The sequence below is a fragment of the Neolamprologus brichardi genome, chromosome 22 (genome assembly GCF_056152115.1).
Source record: "Neolamprologus brichardi isolate AB-2024 chromosome 22, ASM5615211v1, whole genome shotgun sequence".
Classification (NCBI taxonomy): domain Eukaryota; kingdom Metazoa; phylum Chordata; class Actinopteri; order Cichliformes; family Cichlidae; genus Neolamprologus; species Neolamprologus brichardi.
The window spans coordinates 15,590,490-15,617,145 of NC_142124.1; the positions used below are offsets into that span (position 1 = coordinate 15,590,490).

A 26,656-nucleotide genomic window follows, 5' to 3' on the forward strand; every position below is an offset into this window, starting at 1 on the left:
AACATTCTCAGAGCAATGTTCCCAGTGCTTATGGGGTGCGTCAGTTATGCTCTGAATCCATAAAACAAAACTTTGGAGAGATGTTTGCAAGGGCGTTGGAGCTACACTATAGACTTTGGCAATGTGTTTCTTGCCTGGAACACCATTTAATTTTGGTTCACATCCCAATGGTTTATGTGGGTAAGCGTGTTTGTCTAAGTGTGATAGAGTGAGAGACAGAAAAAGAGAGGGAGAGTCCTTGGGGATTCTGCTTGATCTGAAAATATAAAAACAAAGTGTATATGTTGTTGTTACACACACACACTCCGTACTATTCCTGCCTAAAGCATTTACTTAACCACGCTCTTGATTTCAGCAATATGCATTTATCATCACTTTTTTCTTCTTTTTAATTTGATCTGCAGTTCATTATCACTTCAATGATAGTGTGGCTCTTTTGGCTTTAAAGCCTGTATACTGTGTGCCAACATAAATAATTATGAGAGGAAGAGAAAGCGATACAGAGAAACACAGAGACAGACGTTCAATTTACACACACTAACATGCATTACAATTGTGCTATTATAAATACATGTCAAATGTCTTCAATCCAGCATATTGTGTGTATGTTAACAGTGGGTCAAATGACATATATGTTTTCTAAATAATGAAACATTTGAAATTAAAAACCCAGATATCTCTAGAAACCAGTTCTGTAACTTCACGAGGTTTTAGCCACCTTAAGCTCAGACACACTGGCGGGTGATATGGTTTCTGTTTGCCAGGAATTTAATTAGATTTCTGATGGCTTGGTAAAACTGTTTTGCATAAAAATATATGAATATGTATAAATAGAAATTTGTATTTAAAATAAAATCATTTTTCACACCTATATTCTACAAAACTGACTCCAGATCTGAAAGCTAAAATGCCAACCTCATACACACATATGCTGCAATGGTTTCCACCGCCCATTTCTCACCTGTGGATCCAAAACTCTGGGTGCAGACCTACTTCAAAGCAGCCATTCTGGCACAAAATAGCAGGTAAACACAGGTGTTAGTAATTGTAATAACGAAAGGTCATTTGTATTGTGGTACACAGTTTTAATTAATGTCATTAGCAACATCTGTGTTTACCTACTATTCCATGCAAAAATGGCTGCTTTAAAACAGGCCTATCAGATTGATTTTTATGGACTTTTATGGAACCGTATCTTTCTCAGGTGTTAGGAAGGTACGAGGAAGAGAGCAAACACAGTTAAAGTCATCGAAATTCAGGATTGTGTTGATGTGCAAGCACAGTTAAGTAACAGTTTGCTGAGTTAGTATGTTAAATGTACAGGAATTTTCTTAATTGAGGTATTGTGAAGAAATTATTATGTCAAATATCAATTTTATTTGTTTAAAATATACTGTAAGTGAGTTTTTGTGAGTAACAGTATGGGTTTGTTGTTGTAGCGAGTTAAAAATGGGGGTGGAGGTGTAATTTTAGTTGCTTTAAGCTCAACACTGGAAAATAGTTTTATCTACAACAACATGTAAAATGTATGTGATCATAATATGGGTCATATTTCAATTATTTACTAGGAACTTAACACATGATGAAACCTTAGAGTTTACTGCAGTAGAAAATATAACAGTTGGCTCTGACAAGTAGTACAAAGTAGTATTAAATGGACATATATATCAGCACGGCGCCCCACTGCCAGGTGAAACGTCCAAAAGACACAGGAAGAGAAAGCAAGAAAAATAGGTATGAAAGGTAATGAAGAGACACTGAGAACAAACGATAGAGCGTTATGTAAATCACGAGCTACATTCAATGGCTCATAAGGGGACTAAGACATGAAAATAAAAGACCTGGAGAGACAGACCGAGCGAAAGACAGACAGATGCAGGCCGAGAGACAGATGGAGTTCAGCGTAAGTTATGCGATGTTAGCTCCTCTGGTAATTCTGGTGATAAGTCTCTCTGTGCGCTATTGCTATAGCAACATCATGCCCGTTTTGCTGTGGGCACGGTGATGGGCTGGCCATTCGTTCAGGACACGCTGATTGAGCTGTCAGTGCACTCGCAAACACGAGCTTACACACAAGTCTCGAGACATTCAGATAAATCATTTCTCACGCGCAAGCCTATCGTGCACACACGTTCACAAACACACACTTTATCTCTACATATCTATCGGTGTATAAACCGCTGTGAGCTAAACACTAGAGCAGGTCAGCTGAGGATGCTATGAGAATTAGAGAAACAACTGGGTACGGTCAGGCGGGACTCTTGCAAAGATCTCGTCGACAGTAAGACAGAGAAACATAGAAACAGAAAAGAACTATATAAGGTTGTCTCTAAGGGGTGTTGTACTTGTTCTGACACTCTCTTACAGCACTTCACGGTTACAGTCCATTACACACACACACAAAAGCACAAAAAGACCCGTAGACAAACATGTTGTGGCTCTTATTCTTTTATTTGTCCCTTTCCTTCATTCTGACCACCGAGTTACAGTCGGGAGTGGGCTTTTGTCTGAGAGTAGTTGAAAGTTTCCATTTGTAAGGATCTATATTATCTATATATATACTCAATTATTTTGCAATGCTAGGTGCATTTGTGCAGTGCGTGTCAATATAAGCTCGGCTGAATACGTACATTTGTCGCCCGCTTCTAAAATGAGGCCGTCGCGTTTAAGCGTTGATGCTTATTCTTTTGTTTTAGGGGTTTGTGAGCACGTGTGTGTGTGTGTTTGTGTTTGTGCGGCTGTTAACTGTACGTATTCTTATGGCCTGCCATTGAACAAACTAATTAAGGAACAAACGGTGCTTCAAACCAACCAGAAAATTACCTCCCAACTCTAACAGGACGACCCAAGGACAGACAGGCAGGTTCTCTATCACATCTAGTCAGAACACAAAGCCTAATAAAGGCTTAGTGGGTTTATCGAACACCTAGCATGTGTCATTTTCAACACTTCACTAAGTGTAACTTCAGCATTAGTGTTCGCATTTGTAAGGGGTTCCAGCACAGGCGCTGACTAAAATAAGTAGTGCATTTCTTTGGCTCAGCAGAGAGAATCTCCACTTTACACTTTCATACCTCTGGTTGACTTTTTTCACCTCTTTTAGTTTCTTTTCTTTTTAAAGACAGACTGTAATTATAACACCTGTAGTAAAGCAAAGTTGTTGACTTTTAGCAAATTGCAGGTGAATGTATCTGTCACTCAATACTACAGTTCTAGCTAATCCTGTGGTATTTCACACCCAATAGCTTCCAATTAAGCACTGTTATCCAGAGAGATGTTGCTGGCAATATCAATACCATCTATGTGACCTTCTGTTCCTCTTTCTGTACCTGTCTGCACTTGACTCATTTCTTCTTTCCCCTTTCTGTTCTTCTCGTTCCTTTCTGTCACAGTACTTCTTCCTTGCATCTCTCAGCTGTGCTAAATTCACTTTAATTGTTCTCCTCTAAACTTCAGCTGTTACCCACAATTGTTACACTTTTGCTGCAGGCTGTATCCTGAATATGTCTGGCTAAACATCACCTAAATGGTTTAATTATAAAGCTAATTGTCACTCTTTTGTTGTGTGGTGACTCAACAGTCTACAATTACTGTTGCTAAAACCAATATTAATGCTCCAGTTGCTTTTAAAACAATGACAATATGTTTTATTTTGTTTTGTTTTGTTTTCTCTCCACAGTGAAGACTTGTGGCAGTAATCTTCAGGGGCCATCAGGAACCTTTACATCTCCCAACTTCCCAATTCAATATGAGAACAACGCACAGTGTGTGTGGATAATTACTGCCTCAAATCCCAATAAGGTAAGTCTTCATTTTGATTCTATCGCTGTCAAATTCTCAAATTCAAATTTAGTGTAAAGAGAGATCAATTAATTCCAAAACACATATATCAAAGTGCATCACTGGTAGTACACAAACTCACTTTAACCATAGAGACATATTGCTTGTACATGTAGTTATAGAAAAAGTAATAAGTAAAATAGTTCCTACTTTCTAATTGTAGAGTTCATTATAAAGCAATTTAAGTCAGCAAGGACACTTGCAATACATTATTATTATGTGAAGAAGCAATACTTAGTATTGATGCTGTTTTTCTCTCTGCATACCCAAGCTAAATTTGGGGAAAACCCGTCAAGTTACAAAAGTGGAACTTGAAACCTCCAGGTTATAGGTTTGGTGTAATCGGGGCTTATGAAATGTTAAACAAGCAACAGCAGCACCAACACAGCCAGGAGTGAGAAGTGCAGGCGAGCTGAAATTCTGCCTTACTGTAAAGAATTAGCGCTATGCAGAAGTATGTGGAGTATTGCAGCCTAGCAGCACAGCCCAAGTTTCCTTCCTGAACCAGCTTGAAGGTTTCGCTCCATTTGAATTTCATGCATTCGCTTTAATTTTAATTGATATAAATCAGCAGTTCTTACAAGCATTTACAAAGTTGGTTAAGAAGCATTTTTGCATAATTGAAATGGGTTGATAATAATTCACGTAGGAGGTGTTGTAAATTATATGCCAGTCAAAGCATGTCCGTATTTGATTCTGTGTGATTGGTTAATCCTGCAAAGGGGCGGATGATAGGTTGGAGGTTAGATGGATATCTGCCATTGGCCGCTTTATGTCCCACGAGGAATCTGATTGGTATTCAGACACGCATCCTTATTCGACTCGGGGCTCTGTTGTGACCACTCTGTCGTCAATGGCAACACCTGCGTCAGCACAATAGGGACGAACAAACACATACACGCGTGTGCACACACACACTTACATATATAACTCCTCAAACACACACTGCATATTGTTTTTGAGACGGACACACACACACACACACGCACGCAGTCACTTTGTTGGTGCTCAGAACCTTTCTGTCTCCCTCTCTCCCCCCCCTGCTCTCACACACAGTGCTCTCTGTCACTGCCCAAGGCCTCTGGTTTATGGTCTAAAGCAATACATTCTCTGTTGAAGGCTATACTGTGTAGGTGACAGTTGAAGGCTACAACACTAAGGCCATTTGGACCCTTTGTGTTTCAGGTGTGGGTGTAAATGTGCGACACGTGTTAGAGGTGTGAAAATTACTGTATATCTATTGTATGATAAATGATAATGGATATTGCCAAACACATAAACCTAAATGAAGACGAGATGAAGTAAAGCAGAAAAACATTTTGTAGCCCTTTATCTCAAAGGACTTTACAGGTCGTGCCTCGTAATGTATTGTAGTGGTCCACGCCACGTCACGTACAAGCCATGCACCATCCTACCATCTATAACGTCTTTTATCCCACTACATCACATCTGCTATATGCCATACTGAATCACAGACCACACAGAACCACAAGGTACACATGTTTTTTTTATGACACTACATCACACCAGAGGTCTTCAGGGGATTATATATTTATACAGTACGTGCCATGAAGAGACAGACATCCATTCAGAACAAACCCACTGTTTGTGCATCGAGACGTATACCACACAGACCACATTCCTGGTAAAAAAAAAAAGTTTTCCTTTTACCCCAAGGAATATTAAACATTATAGGTAAATACTGTATAACAATACTGCATAGCAGAGCAATTTAAATGATTCTAAAGCTGAAGAGCCTTCAAAGTCAGTGCAACAGGGTGGGTTAGATCATAGTACAGACTGCTGGTATCTCATCCCAAAAACAACTTTAAAGCATGAACTAAGCCTGAAATTGACTTCCTCATATTGCAGTCTACCAGTTATCCATAGTTTTTGAAATCTAAGGTTATATTTCTTTATACAACCACAGGTTCTACCTGTCTTTGAATTTGTCTAATAGAGTACATACAGTAGAGACTTGTTAGGTCCAGATAGCAAAGCAAGAGAGAAAAAAATCGGTCTGGCAAAGACTGACAAATCCTTGTCTGCCCACCACTCTTCTCTCACCTTCATTTATTTTTCATCTGCCTTGGTGAATTGTGTGGACATGTAAAGCTAATAGGATTCAAATTATTAATATGAAAAAAAACCTCTCAGTTGTGGATTAATATCTTGTCAAACGTTTTAAATGCTATCAGATAACTGTCACTGCTTTTCATTGTCACCGCTCTGAAGTATGTTTTGAGAATAAAAACAAAAATATTAGCATCGGTTAATCCGGTAGATCAATTTCAAAGGCATTTAGAATTTTTTAAAAAATACAACAAGGTCGAGAAGATTTGTTTTGCCAAATAAAAGCAGGCTTCAATTTAAGGGTTTTTACAAAATTAGACATTGCCCCCTATTTTCAGAGGCTCAAAATTAATTAGAAAAACTATCAAAATTTAAAATATAAGGATTATTTTAATACTTGGATTAAAATCATTTGTAGTCAGTGGCTGTGTGAAGCCTACAGCCCATGAACTTCACCAAATGTGATGTTTCCTCCTGTAAGATGCTCTTCTAGACCTTTACTGCAGCAATCTTCCACTGCTGCTTATGGTTTATGGGGCTTGTGGGTCTCTCTGCCTTCAGTTTTGTATTTAAGAACCGAAAAGCATGCTTTATCGGGTTGAGATCAGCCCAAGAGTTTCTTCCTTGAAAGCTCTTGAGTCAGTACTGTGGAACGCTGTCTGGACCGTTCAGATTTTGGCTGAATCAGAGTAGAGAGTGTAGCATGTATCATTAGCAGCTATGCAGGCCCATACGATAATGTAGCCTCCACCATGTTTGACATGTATTGTTGTGTTGTTTCTGTTATTAGCATTTTTGTTCCTTCTCCACCATTTTTTTCTTTTTATAATCATAGATGCAGTTTACAGAGTGATCTTGGTTTCACAAGTCTAAAGTTGTTTTTGGGGGGAGGTGGTTTCAGCCCAGGACAGGCTTAGAGAATTCTACAGTCATTGACTTTAGTTGCCTTCTGTGGTCTTTCAGGGATTTGAATGTTGCTGAGTGGGCAGGTGCACTTCTTCTTTGTAGAAATGTACTAGATTGTTAATTTGGCCACTTCTTACGTTTTTTTCCTTTGTCTCTGATGGGTTTGTTTGGCTTATTCAACCCAATGTTAGCCCCAAATCTTTCTGGAGCTCGTTCGAAGAATTCCAGTGTAAAGCTACAGATACAAGTTCAACTTCAGATCTTTTACCTGCTTAATTTGTCATGGAATAATAATAATTATTATTATTATATCATTTGGCCATTAAAGTTGAAAGTCTCTGCTTCAATCACATCTTGACTATTGGATTTAGATATTATAATGTAATGTTTTGGTATTTCACAAAAAAGGGTGTATACTGTATCTCACTGTCAAGAAAGTTGGTAATAATCTACTTTAAACGTTATGTTAAAAAATAAAATAAGTAAAACACACTACCACAGTGCACAGGATATTGATCTGCAATTACTGCAGTCACTTTCTCTAGTTAAGGCTGCGCTCACAGTTGGTGTTGAGCACATTTCAGTTAGTGTTTGTAAGTTCCCGTTGGTTTAGGAATTCACATTCTGCATGCTTCAGATGTTTAGTGACAACAGGAAATTGCAGATCCAGAGAAGCATCTCGTTGTGTAAAAGGTAATTTACCAGTCCAAAAGCAGGCTTACATATGTCGGGCAGGTGGCAGAGGCAAGTACACAGTTGGGAACTGGCAGGTAAACAACAGGTAATGGGCAAAAATGACTGTGACAGAATGGGAGCAGTGATGATCTGGTGTACTGGCAGTAAAAATCTGTTCTCAATTAGGGAGCTGATGTGGCAACGAGGGGCAACTTAGCAAACAGGACAGTAGTAGGTTGATCTCAGTATGAGGGAAGGCAACAACAGAACCCCAAACTCCTTAAAAGAGAGGCAGTCTGAGACTCACAAGAGCAAGAGGGTGTAGCCAGCATAACACGTTCCAAACAAGGGAATAGTCCTGTCTCTACAGCAAGTAGAAGGTCTCTTTTTTTTATTACTTCTATACATCTTTGCCTGTTTCAACTTGTACTCTTTCTCTCATTCATCCTGCCTCTTCCTTCTCTTTGTCTCTTTTTTACACTGCCCACTCTCCTCCTCCTTGACTCCCAGAGGCACTGTCCTCAGAATTACCCAGATTCTTCATTAAAGAGCTCAAGCTGAAACCATCAAATTACTACTGAGAAAGAGAGAATACAGCGAGTGAGGAGGGCACTTGAGGGGAAAAATCTGTTTGTCACTGTTTCCCTCCTATCTCTTTCTCCATTGCGCAAATTCACACAGATTCTCACAGAGGTACCTTCTCATACTCTGAAGGTAAAGAGACATAGTTTCCAAAGCTCTCCCACTCTTCTTCTCTCCCGATCTTTGCAAGCCCCATTCCCTCCATCCTTCTCCTTCTCTGCCTATACACCACCCTCTCTCTCTCAGGTTAAGTGTTAATGGGGTTCTATAGCTCTCTGATGTTATTGCTTCATTTAGTTTTGGCAGAATGAGCCTTTAGAGCCAATTCATTCTCTCCTGTTCTCATTTAACCTTGGGGATGGTAGGACAGCATGCCCATTACTAGACTTCACTTCTTCTCTTCTCTTCTCTTCTCTTCTCTTCTCTTCTCTTCTCTTCTCTTCTCTTCTCTTCTCTTCTTTTCTCCTTTTTTTGTATTTTCTCCATCATTTGGTTTCTCCTTCTCCTTGAATTTCCATATCCTGCGATATGAGCAAATCAAAACACTTCTTTCTTACTATCATTTGGTCATGATGCAGGAGATTGGATAAAAGTCTTTACATACTGTAGGTGCTTAGCTATCTTTTAGTCTTTTCATGACAGCTGGACACACACCTAAAACAGGAGCCTTTTACATTATAAAGTGTGTGCTAGGTTTCTGTGGCCCGATTCACATTTGCATGCACAGTCTAATGCATAACACATGGATACAAGATGACTACTGCAGCGCTGCGATGATGAATATTTAGTTAGCACCCCTATGATAAACACAAAGGAAGTGCATGCAAGGGCATTCAATTCAAAGACAGGAAGGAATTGTTTTAGGTAGATTTTCCATTAATACTGTAGGCATTAAATTCAGAAATGCCCTGCAGGCTTAAGAAAAATCAGGCATACACTGAAGCTAGTAGGCAAAGAGAAAAAAAAACACTCCACTGGTTTTCTGTCATTAAAGAAATGGTATGCTTCTGCATCTTCCTGACGGGATGAACAGCATAGCACTTTTAAGGGCTCAGGTTAAAAATGTTAAACATTTATCATAGGAGAACAGTGATTCTAATGCTTTCTATAGTTCAGTAGTTGCATAGCAACAGTAAGGGGCAGGCACAGCCTTTCCCACTAGTTCCTGTTCAGAGTTGGTATCTGGAAAGGATGCACCTGGCAGTCCAAGCTGAAAAAAGTATAAGTAAGGGGCAAAACACTGAGTAGTCTCGGACTTTAACCATCAGTCTTCATCAGCTGCATCCCAGGTCTCATCACAATGGAACGATTTATACTGGAGAAGCACATTCAAGGGGAGCGTGTTGATCAGGGTTTATGGTAATGCTGTCACAGACAATCTTTTATCCCCCAGCCCTGTCAATGCCCGCTTTACATCACCGGCTGTGTCACTCACCAGGTGTTTCACATATTCCTAGTGTAACTATATCTTCAAAGTATCTTAAGATCTTTTATGGTATAAGTAGGGAGGAGCTTCGCTCACCTCATTGTCTCCACGACAACCAAAGGAAGTGCTTTATCAAGCAGAAATCCAATTCTGTCGCCTCATTGGCTAGAGGCCATAGACGGATAGAAGGAAGACATGCAGCAGCCAATTAGAGAGAGATAGAGAGGGTGGTAGAGAGAGAGAGGGAAAGAGAAAAGCGGGCGAGATAGCTAGTGAAAAGAGATCGACAGAGAGATGGATGTTTGCATGAACACCAACCAATTAGAAGAGAGGGGAAATATGTGGAGTTTTCAGCTTCATCTATCATAAACACAAACTGAGCACGCTAAAAGTAAAAAGGAACACACACATAAACACTGACCCTCACATTCCCACTAATGAGGTTCCAGTCGAAGCTGACTTCAGTGCAGCATTCATAGATGCATAAACGTAAGTGCATGCATGGATTCAGTGCAATGTGCTTATGGCTTAGCTGTGTTTAATGCTGTGTGAACTGTGCTGATGTGTCATTAGGGCATTCTGTAAAGGACATATACAACAAGACAGAACAACTTTAATGGAATATTCCTTATAGAGTCCATTTCAGAATGAGGTATTTTCTGAAGCAAAGCTTTGTTACCTACATCAAACTTAGCAAAAGGCATTATTTCTAGCGTTTCTGCATATCAATGCCCTTGTTGTCCTCAGCCTTCAAACTTTTTGTATCTGCTTGTTGGCCTGATTCATAGTTATTTCACCTACTTGGAATAGAAGGATTGTTTAAACCCACTCACTATACCAATTATTTGGTAGTATAGTCTCATCATTCACTTTTTTTGACTGTAAGCACTATAAAAACTAGAGGCACACACACACAGAAATATAGCGTGAAAGACAATACAGTAATGACTGCTCCCAGCTTACTTCATGAGCTATCAATCTGTGAATGTTGTGTGTGGAGCACTGCAACCACGATTTCATTTTCACTTCTCTCTGGCATGCACTGAACAAGTGAAACCCACTCACTTTGAATTCTCTATGCACATTTGGATGTGTTTCTTTGCTGTGCCTAGTAAGTTTCAAGATTTTTCCTTTTTTATCTCAAACCTGCTGTGGAAAGCTTTTGGTAATCTCTGATCATTTAACTCAAAATCAAAATATGTCTATGAAGCACTCCCATTATTTTTCCACCATTTGCATTTGATAGACCCGTACTTGTTGCTGTCAAATTAATCGTCTCCAGTGCCCATTGTCTATACTTTCAACACTGCACTAGAATGGCATCCACACATTATTGCAGGTGCAAAAGAAAAAGGAAAAACAAACTTTTTCCATAAAGTTTGTAAGCTCTTGAACAGTGTTTCACTTATGGAAAGTCATTCAGCTATGTCAGCAACCATTTGCGATGTTAAAAGTGCACAACGTGACTTTTAAGTATTGTGATCATCATGATTATCCTTGTAAAAGCACGATCGGATGTTGTCTTTCTATAAAATCTGTAAAAACAGTCATATAAATGCGGCTGTTACTTCTCAGATTTGCTGCTGTGCTGAGAACCTGCTTTGAGTTCATGAGAATACAGCGATAAGTGTGTGTGAATATGGCGACTGTGTAATCAGAGCAATAGATACAGTAATCTCCACAAAGCCTGTGCCTGTCTGTTTCTGTGTGTCTGGGTGCATGCTTTCCAGAGAGATTTTAACAGGTTTGTAGGTAATGCTTTAATCCAATCTGCTGCCTCACATACTGATAAGACTGAGTCAGCACCTTGAGCAGTGGGCAGATTGTTGCTTCATCTTTGTATACACTCTTGCTTATTTCATTTCTGGTGAAATTGGGTGATGGTGCTGTTAGGCTTTCCCAGTTTTTTTGGTATATTTAGGTATGTCTACATTAGTTGTTGTCAGTCAAAAGATAACTTTACTTGCTTGTGGCAGAAGAGGTAAAGCAAGTATTAAATGGCAAAAAAAAATGAACCCCATAAACTAAAACAAATCAGATGACACTAAAGGAATAGCCACTGTTTATGCTCTCTCCCTTTTCATAAATTCATAGGCTAAAGTTGCATAAAAAATGAACTGTATCCATTCAGCATGCAGAGTAGTGGTGTCATGTTTCTGGTGTTTAAATTGTGTAGTGAAGGGAAAAAGAGAACTGTATTGACGTCTTACCTAAACGTAATAAATATACAGAGTTGTTGAGCGTGCCAATATGCATGCAAATATGCTTAGTGCTAACATACCAGCATACAGGAAAATAAGATCTGTGCGATGCATTTGGTTGCCTTTGAAGTGCTCCAGCAGAATATTCATTCTGGAAATCTGGAAATTCCTCACAAGGAGAGAAGAAGAGCAGGGCGGAGGCAGACTGAGGTTTCAGTCTTCCCCTGAGGGTCAAGTCAGAATTTTAGCTTGAAATATTCCACCACTGTACTTTGCTAGCATCAAAGATGTGCTCATTATTACCCCCATTTCCTCTCTTCCTCTGTCCTCTCCTCTTCCATCTGCCTTCATCTTCTTCATTCTCTCTATCAACCCTCCCCCCATTCTCTCTTCTCTTTTGCCAAATGTGCTTCCCTCTGGTCTTAGATGAAACAGAAAGTGTTGGTTTAATAATTCCCGATCAGAGTTTTGAGCCGTGTGCTGCTACTCACTGCTTCAAGTGTACAGCAGAGGTGTTACTTGCGTCTTCCCTCCTCATCGTGCGATACTGAATGAAATCACACCTCATTGTGTGATGGATGAATGAATTCTAATGATTCATATGCAGTATGCTCAGGTATAACTCAGAGACAGAGATGACTTTAATGTCATCACAGGTAAAAGTCTTAGCATGGCAAGATACAATATGTAACCTTTTGCAGCATGATTTAGCTCACGCTAGTTTTAGGACAGCTACAAGAGTGTAGATTACATTTTTTAATGCAATTTGTCGAAAAATGCAATTATAACCAGATCAAGATCAAATCCACCATTTTCAAAATGATTGTGGAATTTATTTGAGCCAAAGGTTTTACTGGTATAAAACTGAAATTTTAGGAAACACAGCTCAGTGCGATGACCTCCAAACCGATTCTTGTTTAGCCGGAGTCAATAACCACGTTACTTATTGGGTGCTGAGATTTCTGAACATTGCTTCTTTTTCTTCTTCTTATTGTTGATTGAGTAGCCCTGATTTAAAAAAATAAAGTTATATATTGCTGCTTGACTTGTGTTGGAATAATAACTCACATGCATGTGAATATGCTTGTTTTTTTCATGTATGTCAACTTTAGGTCATCCAGATCAACTTTGAAGAGTTTGACTTAGAGATTGCCTATGATACTCTAACTATTGGAGATGGAGGGGAGGTAGGAGATCCTACGACTATTCTACAGGTGTAAGTATTATACTATAAACTGACATACTTTTGCACTTGCTTTCCACATATCCAGAGATCAGGGTATATTACAGTACTTTTTTTGTAATTTTAAGTGAACAATGGTGGTCCAGGCTCTCTGAAGCTATCCCTGAAGAAATTACATGAAAGCTTGGCTAAGACAGTTCAGGCTTTGCTGAGCAATAAAGTTGCTCATGGCAAATATTTGCTTTCTGTTTGTACCTTGCGTACTGCATTCCCATGTATGTTTGCACATGTTTCAATAAATCACTGCACCTAGTTCCCATTTTACAAGTAAAATATAAAAAATGAAGGGTTACTTGAAACACACAATATATCTATATTATAAGTAAATATCACTGATATGTAGCGATACAGAGACCAGCTGTGCAAATAAGCAGCAGTGCTCTATGAGAATAATCAATGAGAAAGGTACTTTCTTTTCTTTTGCTTTTGTCATTTTTTATTCTGGGCTTGATGCAAAGCGTCAGCGTCCACCTAAGTCAGAAATGTCTATCTCTTTGGCATAAAATACTTTGATTAAATAACAGAAATCAGCATTATCTACCACTGTTCTTGAATTTGTAAAATGTAGTACCCACAAAGATAACAGTGGCAGACCTTTTACAAAGTGGGTGATTATGGTTCACTTTGTAGATGGTCACTGTTAGCTTTTGATTATAAACAGGACTGGCACTCTGAAAAAAGGTTGCATAGCATCAGAGTACTCAAAGCAATTTGTCATACTCAGGCAGGATTCTGCAAAAGCAAAGCAAAGCACTGAACTCCAGTACAGTATGTTCCAGCAATTTGAATCACTTGAGAATTTGATTATAGCTATGATTGCAATGATGAAAATGATACTTTTTTATAGTAGTAATTATGGTGACAGTGATTTAATAGCGGTGCGCTTTGTGCTCCAGCCTATCAGGTAGCTTTGTTCCTGACCTGATAGTCAGCATGACCCACCAGATGTGGCTCCACCTACAGTCAGACGAGAGTGTCGGCTCTATCGGCTTTAAAATCAACTATAAAGGTAAGTAATGAGCATGTTTTTGTTTTTGTAGGGGAGAAAAAGAGAAGGAAAGTGTGTGAATTAGATGCATTTAAATAACTTGTGAAGACATTTTCAAACTTGTCAGACTATGTGTTTGTATACCAAGGATGAGATGGCAAAGTAACCCCTCAGTTTTTACTGATTTATTTTATATTGGTAATGTTGAGCACACCTGCTCCACATCAAACAGTAAAACACAGGGTGGCACCCTCTTTAATCACATGTTGTTGGTCACATTAAAAAAATATGAAGATGATATCAAGTTGATAAACTAGTAATCTTTATAAATCTGTGCGTTGTACATTTTGCCCTGGCATTGCTCTTTTTATGGCTCAATAACATTTTGCATTGGATATGTTGCATGTAACACAGTGTGACTTTGCAAGTAATTTTGATATCTCATCACTTGCATCGACTCTATAACTGTTAGATTACCTGTCTATATCTGATTCTACTTATTTGATATACACATCTAATGTACTTGGATTTTGTTCTTATAGGTTTCCACTTAATTTTAAATGCATTTTATTTTTGCTTTTCTAGGCACTAACTAACGGTTCTTATGTGTCTTATGTGTTCAATCTTGACTTGTATGACTGAACAAAGGAATAACAGTTTATTTTGCTATTGAAATTTAAATTCATTGGCAATAAATCCTAGAATTTCTCACTCATTCAGTACACCCAGGGGTTTTACTGCTCAGCCGCTTATGTTTTGATAAACTAACAAATACCTAATGAGGGGATCTTAAATCAGTGACAGATGACTTGTGTCTTCGTGGATGGCTTCAAAAGTAGTCTGAGTGCATCTTAGCTCTCAACATTATCATCCAAGTTTTGAGGGTATTATAGTCTGAGGATGATCCCGATGCTTCGAACATCCCGGGATGATATCAGGTTAGATTTCTGTGGGAGTTTTGTCTTCATTTTTCACTACGCTGTGCAGTGGAAATTTTATTTCTGTCAAAATTCCAAAAAAGTTGAAAAGTTTGGCTTCTTGCGGTCTCTCATTGTTAATCCCTTTAAGCGATGACTTATCTTGATCAAACAGAACATCTTTGTAGATGCATTGGTCTGCTTTAAAAATAAATGCTTGTCTAGCAACGCATGACCTTCTTCTTAATATCAGTTAGGAACAAAGTGTTTTTCTGTTCTGTCGAATCAGCTCCTGCCAAACTAAAAATATTAACCTTTCCAAAGTTTCCTGTGTGACGGATGTAGTTTTTCATTTGATCCCAGTACATGAAACATAGAGAGGGGAGCTTTGCTGCAGAAATGAACTTTGTGTACCTCATTTGGGTGTCATCATCTGCGGATTTATTGTCATAATGAGGTCACAGTGCTGAGTCTGGTAATGCAGCAAGTTCCAAAAGGGGTGTGACAATGACACTTGTTTTGATATATCTCTGCCCTTTATGCTCCTTGAGTTTCATTGTGAAGTTCAAATGATATACTGAAAACACAGTGATTAAAAAGACATAACATCAAAATGATTAAAATAGAAAATAATGAAATACTGCAGATCTGTCTTTCTTAAAGTAACTCTGCAAATAACAAATGTATTGGTGGCAATTTTTTAAGCAAATAATACAATGTGCAGGTAATATTAAAAAGTTTAAAAACTAACTTGAAATCATATCACCTTTATGAAGGACATAAGGTTCCTGTCTCAATGATAATTGTGCATATGCCCATTAATTTCTCCTGAGTGATTTCACCATAGAGATCAATAGAAAAGCTAATGGAGAGAGCCACCATCTAAATGCACCCATGCTTATAATATTGCTTCATTGCATTGGCATGAGAGCTGGATTTTCTTTCTTGATCTGTACCCAGTAGTACACAGCAAGTTTATTCTGCACAATACGTGGAAGACCAATGCAGTGTTGTTAGAGCGTATTCACTGTCAAAAGCCATACATTTGTATTTAGATGTTATAAGGTTTTGTTATTTTCTGTCACAATGAGCTTATCACAGCTATGTTGGCTTTTATGTTCTTTGAAAAGCAATAAGAGACAGTGTGCGCTGTAAGGTTTATGCCACTGCTACTCCAAATTAAAATTCATCATAATTATCAAAATCATTTTTATGTTTCTGTATTGGCTAATTCACCAGTGTGCACAAGCTCTTTAATCAAGGTAGTATTTTTAATGCTAAAATATAATTAATGCTGTTATCCATGAAGTTTTAAATTTGCTGTTTTATTAAAAAGCTGGAAAAAAAAAAAGAAAAATGAAGCTCGTTATCATTTTTGTTTGATTGAGATGCCAAATTACAGTTATTTACTTGCAGTCCTTAACACAAAAATTGGTTGTAGTGGTTGAGTGTTATTCTTGATTAATTTCAGACTTCTCATTGAAGTCCAGTGTGTGAGCTCAAATTTGGGTATAAAACACAAATTCAGTTTATTTGCCTAATAAATGATATAATTTTTAGTTTGAAGGATTTTTTAAAAATATTTGATGGTTGTTTTTTCTTTTTTTTGGGGGGGGGGGGGGGGGTGTCTTTGTTAAACTATGTTAGCTATTTAGTCACTTTGTTTGCTTACCAGGGAGTGATGCCAAGTTTACTTTTTATAGTTCAGCTTAAAAAAATAGCATAAATGTACAATTTAAGGAATCCTCAGCATATTATGTAAGAAAGGACTGCTTGCTGCTCAACATCTACTGTACTGTTATTAGACTTTTAAGTGTGCCCCCTTTAATTACATCTACATCATACTTATGTAAATGTGTTTGACATTCTTAGATTGTCAAAACCTACAAAAAAGTACTTTAAATATTACTTTTTTTGCTCAAACCCCCAAACCATGAAAAGCGCCAATTCTCAGTACAAGATAAATGTGTTTGTCTCAGAGTGCCGGCTCCATCACCCACAAGATTTAATATAAAGGTGGGTACTTGCCTGAGATGTATGTGTGTTTTATTTATCTATTTTTATTTTTTGAGGAAGAAAAAAAAGGGGCACACTGTGTGTGTGTTTGTAGAGTACATAGACATATCCCGTAGACCTTGGCTATGAAATATAAACATTATCAGTAACTCCAGCCTTTCTGTAAAGCCACACTAACAATGCGCGTATGTGGGTGTGGGTTTCTGTTAGTGTGTATGTGTGTGTGTCAGACAGGTCCTCCATCAGTAAGCCAACGAAGCTCTACCAGCAAGTCACTCACCCCTCTCGCTCCTCACATTCTCCCTCTCTTCCCCTTTTCCCTCTGTCTCATTTTTCCTTATTAGCCATCTATCTATCCACCATCCTCTCATTCCCTTCTTTTTGAAATCACAACATTTTCTCTGTCAGTTGTTCTCTAATGCACTGTTGTTTAGTTTCCCTGCTTCTCCTCCTTTCTGCTCTTTTTGCTTCTCCCATTTCCTGTATCAGACACCCCTTCTCTGCTCTGTTGTCTGTCAAATGACCAGCCCTGCATCTTTTTTTCTTTTGCACTCATTCCCTCCCTGTCTATCTCTGTGTTTCTGCTTTTCTCTTTCTCGTGGTCTCTGCCTGTGTCCCTCTCTTTTTCTTGTCACCATTCATCTATTATTAAAGCCAAGGTCACCGACCTGGGAACACTTTGACTCCACTCCTACTGCAGAGCATACAAATCACACACACGTACAAACTCACACACACAGCTGAGTTCCCATCACTTCACACCACTATTGGACGTTGTATTTACTTACATAAACCCCTGGAGACTGACACTAACCATTACTCCAGTTTACTATACTCTAACCTTAAGCCAAGTGTTCAACCTAAAATTTTATGATTTACCTAACCTCACCTTGCTTTTTCCGAGTCCCTGCAGCATGACAGTGAGAACGTAGTTATGTCCCCCACATTTAGAAGTTAAGCCTGACTTTACACCAGTCTTTCAGTCAATTATAAACTATGGCATGTCACAGCTATCGATTTAAGGCAGCATTGCGACATTATCGACATTGTTCACATTAACGTTTCAATGAGTTCCTGTCTACTCTGTGGATATATACATTTATCATGAGCTTATGCTGTGTATCTGTCTTCACAGTCCATAATGAGGTGTCAGTGAGAGTTAATAATAATAATAATGCATTTTATTTGAGGGCGCCTTTCAGAAACCCAAGGTCACCTTACAAAAAATAAAATTAATAAAAGGAACAGTAGTCATAAAATACATAAAATAAGTTAAAATTACAAAACAGAGCTTGACAACAGATAAAATCAGCATTAAAGCGAATACGCCAGTTTAAACAGATGTGTTTTGAGCTGTGTCTTAAATACGGAAAGGGAGTCAATATTTCTTAGTGCAGGAGGAAGAGAGTTCCAGAGCCGAGGAAGAGAGTTCCAGAGCCGAGGAGCAGAGCGACTGAAAGCTCTGTTCCCCATAGTAATAAGGTGTGAGGACGGAACAGTAAGATGAATAGTAGATGATGATCTGAGAAGGCGGGAAACAGTGGTGATATGGAGCAGGTCACACAAATATGAAGGAGCAGATTTATGCATACACTTGTATGTAAGAAGTAAGATTTTAAAATTTATCCTGGCTTCTACGGGCAACTAATGAAGCTGCTGAAGAGCTGGGGTAATATGAGCTCTTAACGGCATGCCCGAGCTGCAGAATTTTGAAGAAGTTGGAGTTTATGAAGGGACCTTTTAGGGAGACCAAATCGGAGGAAATTACAGTAATCAATACGGGACGTAATAAGACTATGGACAAGGATGGCAGCAGCGTAAGTGGAAGTAAGCAGACCGGATTATGTAATTAATGTGAGACTGGAATGAAAGAGTATTATCAAGTATGACACCCAAACTCTTAACCTGAGGGGAGGGAAGGGTAGGGGAATTTTCAATGTTAATGGAAAAACTGTGGGATTTGGTTAAAATAGATGGTGTTAAGTTTGAGAAAATTGGAGGAGAACCAGGATCTAATCTCAATAAGATTGAGAGGGAGGTAGGTGGGAGGGATGAAGTGGATTTAGAAGAAAGGTAGAGCTGGGTGTCATCGGCATAACAGTGAAAATTGGGTTGGGGATATAATGTATTGGCATATTTATGTATTTGTTTCAGTAGGGCTATTGATACACAGTCATGGTAAAAAAGAAAGCACACAGTGTTAAGGTCCCTCCCCAGCATTTCAATCATGTTGCGATCTGAACTTTAACTGAGCCATTGCAATGTATTGATTCTTTTCATTTTCAGTTATGTTGTAGATTTGGTGCTGTGCTTGGGATCATTGTGTTGTTCATAACCTAGTTTTGGCAGAGCTTTAGCTGTCAGATAGATGGTCTCACGTTTAACTCTTGATAATTTGATATACCAAGGAATTTGTGGTCAATGATTGCAAGGTCCTCAAGTCCTGTGGCTGCAAAACAAGCTCAAATCATCACCCCTACACCACGGTGCTTGACAGTTGATGAGGAGGTTGTGCTCATATGCTGTGTGCAACTTTGCAAACCTAAGCGGTGCTGCCGTTTTCTTTCTAGAGAGAGGCTTTCTAACTTCCAAACAAGCCATATTTGTTCAGTCTTTTTATAATTGTTCTCTCACGAACTTTAAGATTTACCATCCTAGGCCAGAGTCCTGACCTCAACATGACAGAACATCTTTTGATGAATTAGAGCACAGATTGCAAGCCAGGCCTTTTGCCAACATCAGTGTCTAGCCTCAATAATACACCTTTGGAAAATGGTCAAAAGTTCCCATAAATACAGTCCTACACCTTGTGAAAATCCATGAGTTGAAGATGTTATACCTGCAAAGGGTGGGGCAAAATCACATTAAGCCTTAAACTCTATGGATTAAAAATTAAATGTCACTGAAGTTCATTACTTTCGGCAGTGTACTTGCTGTTGTTTAGCGTTGATGAGTTTCTTCTTTTTGGTGGATAAGACTGATGAATAAATCATATTGTTTCAACTGTCTGACTAATATTGAAAATATGAATATGTGTTTTTTTTCCCAAATAGAATTACCACAACACAGAAGAAAAAACTGTACTGAATTTTCTTCTTGGCTTTATGAGATGGAGTTTTTGAATAAAGTCCATCTTTACTATCCAATTGTTTTTGCAAAAACAGCAGGAAAAAAAAAAAGAAAAAAGAAAATACAGTTTTGGTGTGAGTCTATGGGTATCAGTGTGGGGGAATTAACCCTTTAAGACCTACCATAGAACCAAGTCCACCAGAGCTTATATTATATTTTTACATGCTGTAGTGCCATTTTTGGGAGCATTTCAAGTTGATATACATCAATACAACCATTATAGGCTAAATTTTAATAATATGTATGCATTAAGTGCATAGTAATTACATAAATTGCAAAAAAGTGCAATAAACTACAGAAAAAATTGAAAATTGTTTTTGTTTTTTTAACATATATTTCTAGTTAGAGAAATTTAAGAGGCTTATCCCTCAAAACTGTAAATACAAAAAAGTTGCACAAAATAGTTTCCCACCACAGGAAATGTATTTTTAGTGTCTTCATAGTTTTATTTTTGGAATAAACCAATTTTTATATACTGCAGGAAAAACAAAAATAAATATTATAATGCAAATTTGCAAAAAAACAGCATGTGCATCAAAATAAACTATTTCCAGCAGTGCAATATGAGTCCTAAGCATCCCAGAAACGACACAGAAAGTCATAAAGTCAACTTTTAAAAACACCAGTATAGGCTCATAAGGCCCTGATGGTAAAAAAAAAAAACTACATTTCCGCAAAATGACATCAGTTCTGGTTTCGGCAGGTCATCGTGGACATGCGATAGTTCGTGCTGATGGACATAGGAAGTGTTATGAACAGCTGATCGGATCGGCAAAGCGTGTTTCTGGAATATTATGTTTTTGTTGCTGCAAGTGCTTTCTATGCAATTTTTGCAAAGCCATATGTGGAAGGCAACTGTGACCTAGGACAAGCTGATGACATAAGATGTAAGTACAACTCCTCCGGTTTCATATGCAAAAAAATTTATTGCGCTAGCTTATGTGGTTGCAGTGCTACCGGGATTTAAAAATAGTTACGCAAAACGGAGCGTGCCCGCTCCGACCGGCTTTGGCTGCAAAGATTCTTTGTATGACTGCAGAGGGGCTTCTCCATTCAAGCATCACCACCACTTCATCTTAGTTTTGAGCTTTTAAGTACTGAGTGAGATTTGAGAGTACCAGCATTGCTTTCTATAATTTAAACCCACCAGCTGCCAATTGGATTGATGCAGCAGTCAACACTCCACACAGAGGATACCCTCTGGTCTGCTTTGGAGTACTCGCTGATTCTTACCATTTGAAAAAAAGGTATTGGCTCTTGCTTGCCTTCAACTCACTAAATGAGTGTTTTGATAAGGAATGTGACTATTAAATTGATTACCAGGTGTGTTATGCCTTTTTTAATTGCCAGTATTCACTTCTAACAATGAATTCTGAGCCAGGAAAAACTCTGATTTGGACTGTGTATTAATTTTGAGCAAGTAATCTGTATTACCAGTTTTGTCATATAGTATGTGTCCATAAACACAGTACAGAAATCTGTGTGTATGGATTTTTTTTAATGTATGGTGACCTTAAATGAACAAAAAGTGCAAATATTTGAATCATTTTTCATACAAACACATCTGAATGGTGATTTTGAGAATTAGTTTCCAGCGATGAGTCATCCCCCCCAGCTCCAGCTTTTTTAAATGCATCATTCTCGCATTATCCCATCATCCTGTGTTATATAATGCCGATCTAGCAGACTTGAGAAGTGCAGCATAAACATCGAGTGCCTGCTTCGTGGCCAGCTGAAAAAAGGGTGAAATGGTGTTAATCTCATGACAAATGTTTTGTTTTTTTTCTCTACTGTAGTTAGGTGTTGCCAGTTTATCGCAGTGCGCTATTAGCTTATCTGCTAATACTGCACAGGAAAGACTAAAAACATCAACGCTGATATTCCCATACTCGACTTTGAGTGTACAGGCTGCTGTTTTTCTGCTCTATTCTGCCTTAAACACGATCCCATCACCGAGCCATAATGTCAGCTGTTACTTTTGAGGTTTTTATTTTAGCTTTTTCATCTGCTCTTTATGGTTTTTAATATGTGATGTGCTTTATTGGAGGGAAGGATGTCAAGGTGGATTTTTATGGCACAATGACCCTTGATTCGTCGGATCCTTAATGTATGTGTGTGCTGAGAGAGACAGAGAGAAAGCAATGTATGGCTGTCAGTGATGAATTCATCTCTGTCTGTCTTTGTGCTTCCATGCATTTTTAAGTGTGACAGCAGGTTTGTCTAATACACTACTCTTTACCTCTATCTATAATACATTTCCTGTGTTAGCCCTGCCATGCTTTGTCTATCATTTGTCCAGTCCTCTTCATCTTTTTCTCTTCAGCTTGGAGCAGTCTGGGTTTTTTTTCTGTGCAACCTGGATAGATGCATGAGAATTGTTTATGGACTAATCAGATTGCGCAGTTATTCTAAATGGAGAGTGAGAAAGAGGGAGGGACTTTGCAACGATGCCTGACAGATAAACCGAATTATCTTATGGATATTGTTTACTGGTGGACACAGTATTTCTAAGAATAACAAAAGCTACACTGGATCTTGCAGAGCCTGTGGTATTTCAATTCCACTGTACATAGTTCAGGTATTGAGAAGGACCCTCTTGATCATACCGGATGAAACAGCATTCATTGAGAGCGGCAGAGGGACCATAAAATACAAATTCATGAAATATTTATTTGCAACATAGCCAGAAACGTGGTTCAATTTTACAGTCAGTAAGCTGAGTATTGGAGTAGTGAGTCAAAGCTAGATGCATTTTTTACTTTTTTTCTTTTTTTGTAAGCGTATGCGTTCCCGAGGTAACTCGTGAAAGGCAGGACTTACCTAATCACGACTCTGTAAGGCGTATTTCATTTTCTATTCATGAATTATTGACTCATGTAATCTTCAGTCCAGGCAGTGGCATTGAAATGCTACATATGCTGATCCTTCCATCCAAATTTACAAGGCATTTAATTGTTTCTCACATTAAGACTTAATAAATTATATATATTTTAAATTAGGCATGGCATTGGGTAACTGAGCAGGCGCAATGAGTGAAGAGTTGTTTTGCTCGATGGTGGTTTCAGATGTCAGTTTCCCAGTCCACAGGATTCTCTAAATGCTAAGTTAGAGTAAACAGACACAGACTGATTTCGCAATGTTTACTTACAAGATGTAATTTTGGCCCTCGCTGGTCATGAAGTAACTGATTGAGGAGGAGCTCCAGATGGTTTTTAGAGCTCATTAAGCTCTTTGCTTTTACTTTAGACAGAAGCGAGATTTAGAAAACGGTGCTTTATACACTCGGCAGCCTTGGTTTGCACTTCTGGTTTGATTTGATACTGTGTACTTGACGGCTGTTGCGCGTTCACTTTCATTTTATTATTATTTATTTATTATTTTGTTGTTCAGATTTGTTCTTTTAGGATGATTTAGATGGAGAGAAGTAACCAAACATCTCTAAAGTATTATTGACAAAAATGCCTCTGCAATATCTGCAACATGTGTCTCGTTCAGTGGTCTGTATTTTTTTTTTCTACATAGATGATTGCAGGAGTCTTTCTGAAGCTCACTGATGATCATTACAAGGTCATGAGGCAGGATGTGGGTGGGTTGCCGAGGCGTTTTTACAGCGGGCTGAAGTGATACATTTCTGCACCATAATGTGTTAAGATCAAAGAACGCACCCCAGTTGTTATTTGTCATCCTGAAGTCCAATTTAGTGAGATTTGCTGGTATTTGAAAGTTACACAATTGAATAGGAGACATTTTGTGCACGTTGTGTAAGAAGCGCTGACATAGATTGTGTGTTTTAATGAGAACAGAAAATTGATGTCTTTCTTATACACATCTCCCATCAAATCAATCCTCAAAAGCTCCTCGGTGGCCTGGTTTGGAACCTGAGAGAGGCAGAAAAGAATGTCAGTATTTTGAGTGTAATAAATGAGATCATTTTTATTCAACAGAGCATCCTCGCTGATGTCCACAGTGTGAACAAGTCAATTTTGAGCCACTCCCTTTAGGTCACAGAATCAGACAAGTACACGCTAATTAGACGGGCTGAATTTCTCATTTCTTCTTCACATTGCAAGCCTGTTTGAGAGTACTAATAGACTTTCCATTCAATACCTCTCTTTTCCGTTGCTATAAAAGCTGCCTTAGATTATTATTTGTTGTGGTTTAATGGGTTTAATGCTCTTATTTTGTGACCTCTGTTATAGCAGAACAGCGACAGCCTCCAGTTGAAAGAAACAGTTTGCAGCATATAGCAGAGATTAGATTATGCATATGATACATTACGCATTCATTCACCATTAGCAACAAAGCCTTAAAGCACATTTTACAGTTGTCACAAAAGAGAAACAGCCAATAAAGTTTTTCCCTCAGTCTCATTATCCCTTCCAAAATCTATTACCTTATTCTTTCAGATATGGAATAGGAAGTGTATTTTGCACACTACCCTTTTATGTGTGCCTGTGTGTCTGTACGTGCCTGTATTTACCAAAGACGATGGAAACCACCTGCTTAATACTGTGTAGGTCATACGTGTCACACCAAAATGACTCTGACCCACAAGGTCATGGATACAGGACCTCTAGGGATGGGTCTCGTGTTCTTAGGGAACCTGAGTAACACCTATGGATCTTTTTTATGGTGTTTTGCTGGCTGCAGGCATGTGTTTAGATGGGAGTTACTTGTACAGTTAACATCAACCTACAGTAAATGCCTGGACGAAAGGTTTGGTCTGTGTTATTCACTCTTTTTTGCCACTGGTTTTATTGTTGTACCTCTTCAGGGTATGTATTCTTGTGGACAATATGGTGTGAATTGGAATTTAGCTAAATGTGCAATCCAGACATAATGTAGAAGTTACATATTCACTCACACTCTTAGATACTCTTTGAGGAGTCTAATCCCCTTTGTGAATCTGTCAGCCTTGTTGTTACAAACACAATAGGATTATATATGTGTGTGTGTGTGGATGTATCAGTGTGTATGATGCAAAGGGAGACACTGACTGCATATGGGTGATTGGGTTTGTTTAAGTCTCTGTGTGTTGCATGCATGTACTGTACTGTGTGTGTGTGTGTGTGCATGTGAGGAAGAAAAGCAGTAGCAATACAGGAATGTTCCGACAGCGTGCCGCTTTCTCTCCAAAGTAATTTGTTCTCAATTCCTGTGCTATGTGTCTTTGCATCTGTGTGTGTGTGTGTGTTCACGTGCAAGCAAGTGTGTTAGGCAGGCTGTGATTGGTTGAGTCTGTGGGTCTCATAAAGACGATGTCATGATGGAAATTAATGCAATACATCACAAGCACGCACACCGAGACACACATTCGCAGCAACAGTGAAACACTCAGAAACGCGCACACACTCAAAAAGACACACACACCTTTGCTTCGTGCCATGGGCCACTCCTGTAAATAATGCTGAAAACAGGAAAGCAGAGCAGGGGATTAAAGGAGAGGAAGGCTGGGAAAATAGAAAGTATGTTTCCTGATATCCCGTATACAACATATTATAAAGAGTTATGGTGACACAGTGGAGCCTTTATGTAGAATTAGAAGAAGGATCTGTCCAACCTTATGGTCAGAGTCAATGTTAAAAAAAAGATGTGTCATGAATACTTGCAAACTCAGGAGAAGGAGGAAACAGAAAGAGAGGGATACAAAATTTGCTCCAGGCTACATGAACTGAGAAGCAGACGCATTTCAGAAATTCGCCTGACTCAGCGAAACAAGAGCCAATCACCTTCAAGTAGGACTAGATTCAGTTGGCAGTGTGTTTCTGTTCAAAATGGATGATGAGCTCTTGTAGCATGACATAGTGTTGCACAACACAGTAGGATAACCACGGAGGATTTGAGACTGATAGCACTGCATGGTTGCACAAATGTTGTTAAGGCCAGACTCTGGGAAGAAACACTCGGTGTGCTGGCTGTCAAAAACAGTTAATTTATAATTTAGCTAAAGTGACAAAACTGAAGTAACAGGTGTAAAGCTGAGTTGCAGGTATAAGGTCTAAAGTTTACAGTGTCACCAAATACTACTTCAAAAGTACCGTCCACATGACCCAAGGTGTCCTCTACTGCAGTGGTCCCTAACCTTTTTTGTGCCACAGACCGGTTTATGTCCGACAATATTTTCACGGACCGGCCTTTAAGGTGTCGTGGATAAATACAACAAAATAAAACCGGTACCGGTGCCAAAAAAAGATGATTTATTCATAGCACATGGGAAAAGACCCAGGGAAACTGAGTTAACAATAAAAACGATTTAAAAATAACGATAAAACCCCCGAAAACCATAAATTTCACGCCCTAGCCTCATCGCTCACAGCCCAGTACCAAACGACTCACGGATCAGTGCTGGTCTGTGGCCCAGGGGTTGGGGACCGCTGCTCTACTGCTGTCAAATTGTACAGTCATGGGTTACAGGCAAGATCTTGTAAAAAACAAATGATGATAGAAGTATTACAAAAGTGATATGTAAATAATGCAAATAAGAATCAAGTAATGATTGTAAACAAGTAGCTAGTTTCACCAAATTTTCCCAACACTTTGACCAAGTTTGGCAACCTCTGTGACTGCAGTACTCACAAATTGTCTCCGTAAAGTTGTTTTCTATTGCTGGGCTGTATGTAGTGAGCGCTTTACGTCAGTCCCAGCTCTTTCTTCTGTTTT

The 26,656-nt window shown here is 38.7% G+C and overlaps 1 protein-coding gene across 3 annotated transcripts in view; it reads left to right on the forward strand.

Moving 5' to 3' along the window:
* Nucleotides 1-26,656, forward strand: part of csmd3b (CUB and Sushi multiple domains 3b) — a 370,269-nt gene that overhangs the window by 250,902 nt on the left and 92,711 nt on the right. For all 3 annotated transcript variants that reach the window (XM_006787920.3, XM_006787921.3, XM_035906501.2), the window contains exons 10-12: nucleotides 3,680-3,801; nucleotides 12,816-12,919; nucleotides 13,843-13,955. In XM_006787920.3, the coding sequence (XP_006787983.1) occupies nucleotides 3,680-3,801; nucleotides 12,816-12,919; nucleotides 13,843-13,955 (339 nt within the window). The remainder of the gene's footprint in view (nucleotides 1-3,679; nucleotides 3,802-12,815; nucleotides 12,920-13,842; nucleotides 13,956-26,656) is intronic.